Source organism: Mesitornis unicolor, unplaced genomic scaffold (assembly GCF_000695765.1).
Source record: "Mesitornis unicolor isolate BGI_N332 unplaced genomic scaffold, ASM69576v1 scaffold10559, whole genome shotgun sequence".
Taxonomy (NCBI): Eukaryota; Metazoa; Chordata; class Aves; order Mesitornithiformes; family Mesitornithidae; genus Mesitornis; species Mesitornis unicolor.
In genome coordinates, this window is record NW_010205273.1 from 153004 (window position 1) to 156304 (window position 3301).

Sequence of the window (3301 nt, forward strand, 5' to 3'; positions counted from 1 at the left end):
CCCGGCGGAGCTGCAGGCGATGTAGCTGGGCGCGGCCGCCACGAACTTCTCCCGCAGGTAGGAGGGGAGCACTGTCTGCAGCCCTGTGAGCGGGAAGCAGCCCCGAGAGCATCAGGGCACAAGTGGAGCCCCTCGAAAACATCGCCTGGGTGAGGAGAGAGTGAGCCTTCCTCCTCCCCAGGCTTCAACCCTCGCATGATTTTCATATCAATTTGCTGTGGAGCCACTTGTCTGGGCTTTGCATCGATCTTGGCTCCTCTTGGCAGACGAGCAAGAACCTCATCCTGCACAGCTTTGATTATTTTTCATCCCCTTTCCTCCCCAGCCCTTAAATTAAAAGCAGCAACTTGAGCCAGCATCCTCCCCTGCGCACCCATGAGCATCCCACAGTGGCACTTGTCTGTCACCGCATCCCCACCAGCCCGGTCCTACCTTGGAGCTGCACTTTGTTCTCGGGGCTCTGCACCAGGACGGAGCTCACCGAGTCCAGGTTGTCGTAGTTGCTGCAGCCGAGCGGCCCTGTCCGTGTTTCAGTCACCTGAGGGGGGGACCCGCAAGCATTCAGGGATGCAGGGTGTGCCACCCTGCCGAAAGTGCTGCAAATAACCCCTGGCCAGGCTTGCCGTGTTCCACTCTCCGTAGCAAAGTGATGCTTGGAGAACTAATAGCCTGCTAATTGGCTTGTTGACAGGCAGCAGCCCTGCCTGCAGCCCTCTGAAAAATGTGCCTTCATTAGTGTGCCCAATTTCCCATAAATAATGCGGATGTGCTAACTTTGCCTGCTCTCTCCCCCTGTCTCCCCTCCCAGGGTGTGACGCTGCTTTCGGGTCTCAGCCAGCTTTGAGGGGCTGCTGGTGAGGCCCAGGGCTGCTGTTTCCCCACACCGTCCTCTCCCTCGCCCCCTCGCTTACCTTGATGGCAGCCGTGGCAATCTGGATGTGGTGGAGCCGGCGCAGCGTGCTCTCCCGGTCGATGAAGTAGGAGGCCGCCAGCTGGTGCAGGGTCTCCAGTGAGACCCCTGAACTGTTCCCGGCCCCTCCAATGGGCTCTGCCCTCCGACTCAGCTTGCGCTTGTCCACAAAAATGGTCAAGGACTCCTCTCCTGGGGGAACACGCAATGCTTTTGGGGGGCTGCTGGGCTTCTCCCTTTCCCCTTCTTGGCTGTATTTCTCCTGCAGTGCTTATTTTCCCACCCTCCCTCCATTGCACACTGCCTTGTGCAAGGCAAGCGAGCAGGGAGTGAGCACCCACCCACCATCACTCACCTCCCAGTGTGGCAGCGAGCAAGAAGTGGGTCCCATACTTTTTGATGAGGCTGTCGGTGATCTGCTGGGGGCTGGGTCGGCGTCCCAGTAGACGGATGTTGCGGATGAATTCAGGGGCCAGGGGAAGCGGCAGGCTGAAGAAGTCTTTTCTCTCCAAGGCCAAGTTATTCACTTTCCAACGAGCAAACTCTCTGTGGGAGGAGAGCGGTGGTGGGGACAGGGTTTGAAGCTGGTCTGGCCATGCCATAGGGACACTGTCACTACTGCTGTCCCCAGCTTCCACCCAACTCCCGTTGGGTCCATCGAACCTCCCCATCATCATGGCTGAGGTGAAGGATCCACTGTGCACGCTTGCCAGCTATAGATCCAGCCAGGACAAAAGCGTTATCCCTCCCTAAGCCATCAATGGCGATAATGAGCTACAAGCAGCGGAGATTCCTGATATCGATTAACCAGGCACCTCCGGCGGGCATTAATCACAGCCTGGGGCAGGGCTAGAGCCTTTTCCAGTCTGCGGGGCCTCATTCATTCTCCATCCCCATCCCTATGGATCTGGCTGAAAATCCAGCATCTGGAGGTTTCATATTTTTAAGTATCAGCAGTGTTTTGTAGGAAGCTGGAGGTGCTGGGATGCGGTGGGGTTGGTGGTGGGTCCCCTCGTAGCCCTGGAGGCTGCGAACATGTCCCATCAGTCCCCCAGCATCGCCCAGCCCCAGTGGGGAGCCACCAGCTTGCTGCCACTTCCAACTGCATCCAGCCCGGTAAAAAACCAGCAGCTGATTTCGGCCTAATCTTTGTCATTTTGCTCTAATTAAAACCAGGCGGTGGCTTTCAGACAATTTAATTAGGGCTGGTTGGGAAAGGAGGGAGGGAGAGGAGGGATGGGTAGATGGGTGCAAGGGTGCAAAGCAGCTGAGGGGCTCGGCAGGTGCTGGGTGGCCTCCCATCCTGATTTCTGGGCCAGAGCGGAGCTGGGGGTGAGGGAGAAGGAGATGTTGCCTCTCCCCTGGCATGCACGCTCCACGGGTGCTGGGGGCCCAGGAGCCCTGCCCTGGGAGCCCCCATCCCATCCCCCCAGCAAAGCAAGCCCCCAGGGCTGCTAGCAGGCGCTCTGCCTCAGAGGAGGCGCAAGCTCATTGCTGTCCCTCCGGCTGCTCCTTCCTGTCCCACCACCGTCACCAGCAGCATCCCCGCAGGACACGGGTCCCTCAGCAGAGCAGCAGCAGCGCTAGGAAAGGGGCCAGGGGGAGACAGGCGCTCTCTGGGGGTCCTGGGCTGCGTAATGAGGCTGCCATCCCCGCACCCACGTCAGCTCCCCTGGGAAGGCAGTGGCTGGGCTTTGCTCCGCTGCTGGAAACCCCTAGGGCTTGGCAGCAGCAAGGAGAGGAAGGCAAAAGGCCTCGTTAGCAGGAGGAGACAGCCCCAATTAGCGTCGGGAGGGGTGGGATTCCCAGGCTGCCTGTCATGGTGAGGCCTTTGCCGGGGTCAGTGGATTCCACCGCTGCTGAGCCTGGTTCTCCACAGCAAGAAACCCCCTTCAACGTCAGCCCCCATGCATGTAGCATCCCACTGCTGTGGTCCATGGGGTGATGGCACTGGGGATGTGCCGGGGGTCGGTCAGGGTGGCTTTTTGTGAGCACCAGTAGCATCCCAGCCCCAGACAGCCAGCAGTCCAGGCAGGCTCAGTAATTTGGCAGGGATGTCTTTGGAGGACAGAGTAGCATTCCTCTGTGCCTACCCTCATAAGGGCTGATCCCATCTCAACCTGTGCACCAAATCCCTCCTGGCTCAGGGCAAACCTTGCCTGGAGCCCATCCTGGCCATACCATGAATATCTTGGGGGGCTGCTGTTACATTCTCTGGGAAAGCAGCATCTCACATATACACACCCGCCATCTCTCCTGATGGGCAACCTCTCATTCCCCCCACAGCCTGCCACCCCACAGCTCCCTCATGGGGTGCCCCTGGCCTCTCACCTGTAGATCCTGTACCTGGTGGTGAAACCCTGCCGGTAGCGCTCCATGAAGTCCCCGTAC

The 3301-nt window shown here is 59.2% G+C and overlaps 1 protein-coding gene across 1 annotated transcript in view; it reads right to left on the reverse strand.

Annotated features, from left to right (window-relative positions):
* The window catches only part of BRINP2 (bone morphogenetic protein/retinoic acid inducible neural-specific 2), a 5656-nt gene that overhangs the window by 2075 nt on the left and 280 nt on the right, over positions 1–3301 (reverse strand). The window contains exons 2-6 of the mRNA XM_010191353.1: positions 3242–3301; positions 1266–1456; positions 912–1102; positions 433–538; positions 1–83 (exon numbers count right to left, since the gene is read on the reverse strand). The exon at positions 1–83 is cut by the window's left edge and continues 145 nt beyond it; the exon at positions 3242–3301 is cut by the window's right edge and continues 11 nt beyond it. Of these exons, the coding sequence (XP_010189655.1) occupies positions 1–83; positions 433–538; positions 912–1102; positions 1266–1456; positions 3242–3301 (631 nt within the window). The remainder of the gene's footprint in view (positions 84–432; positions 539–911; positions 1103–1265; positions 1457–3241) is intronic.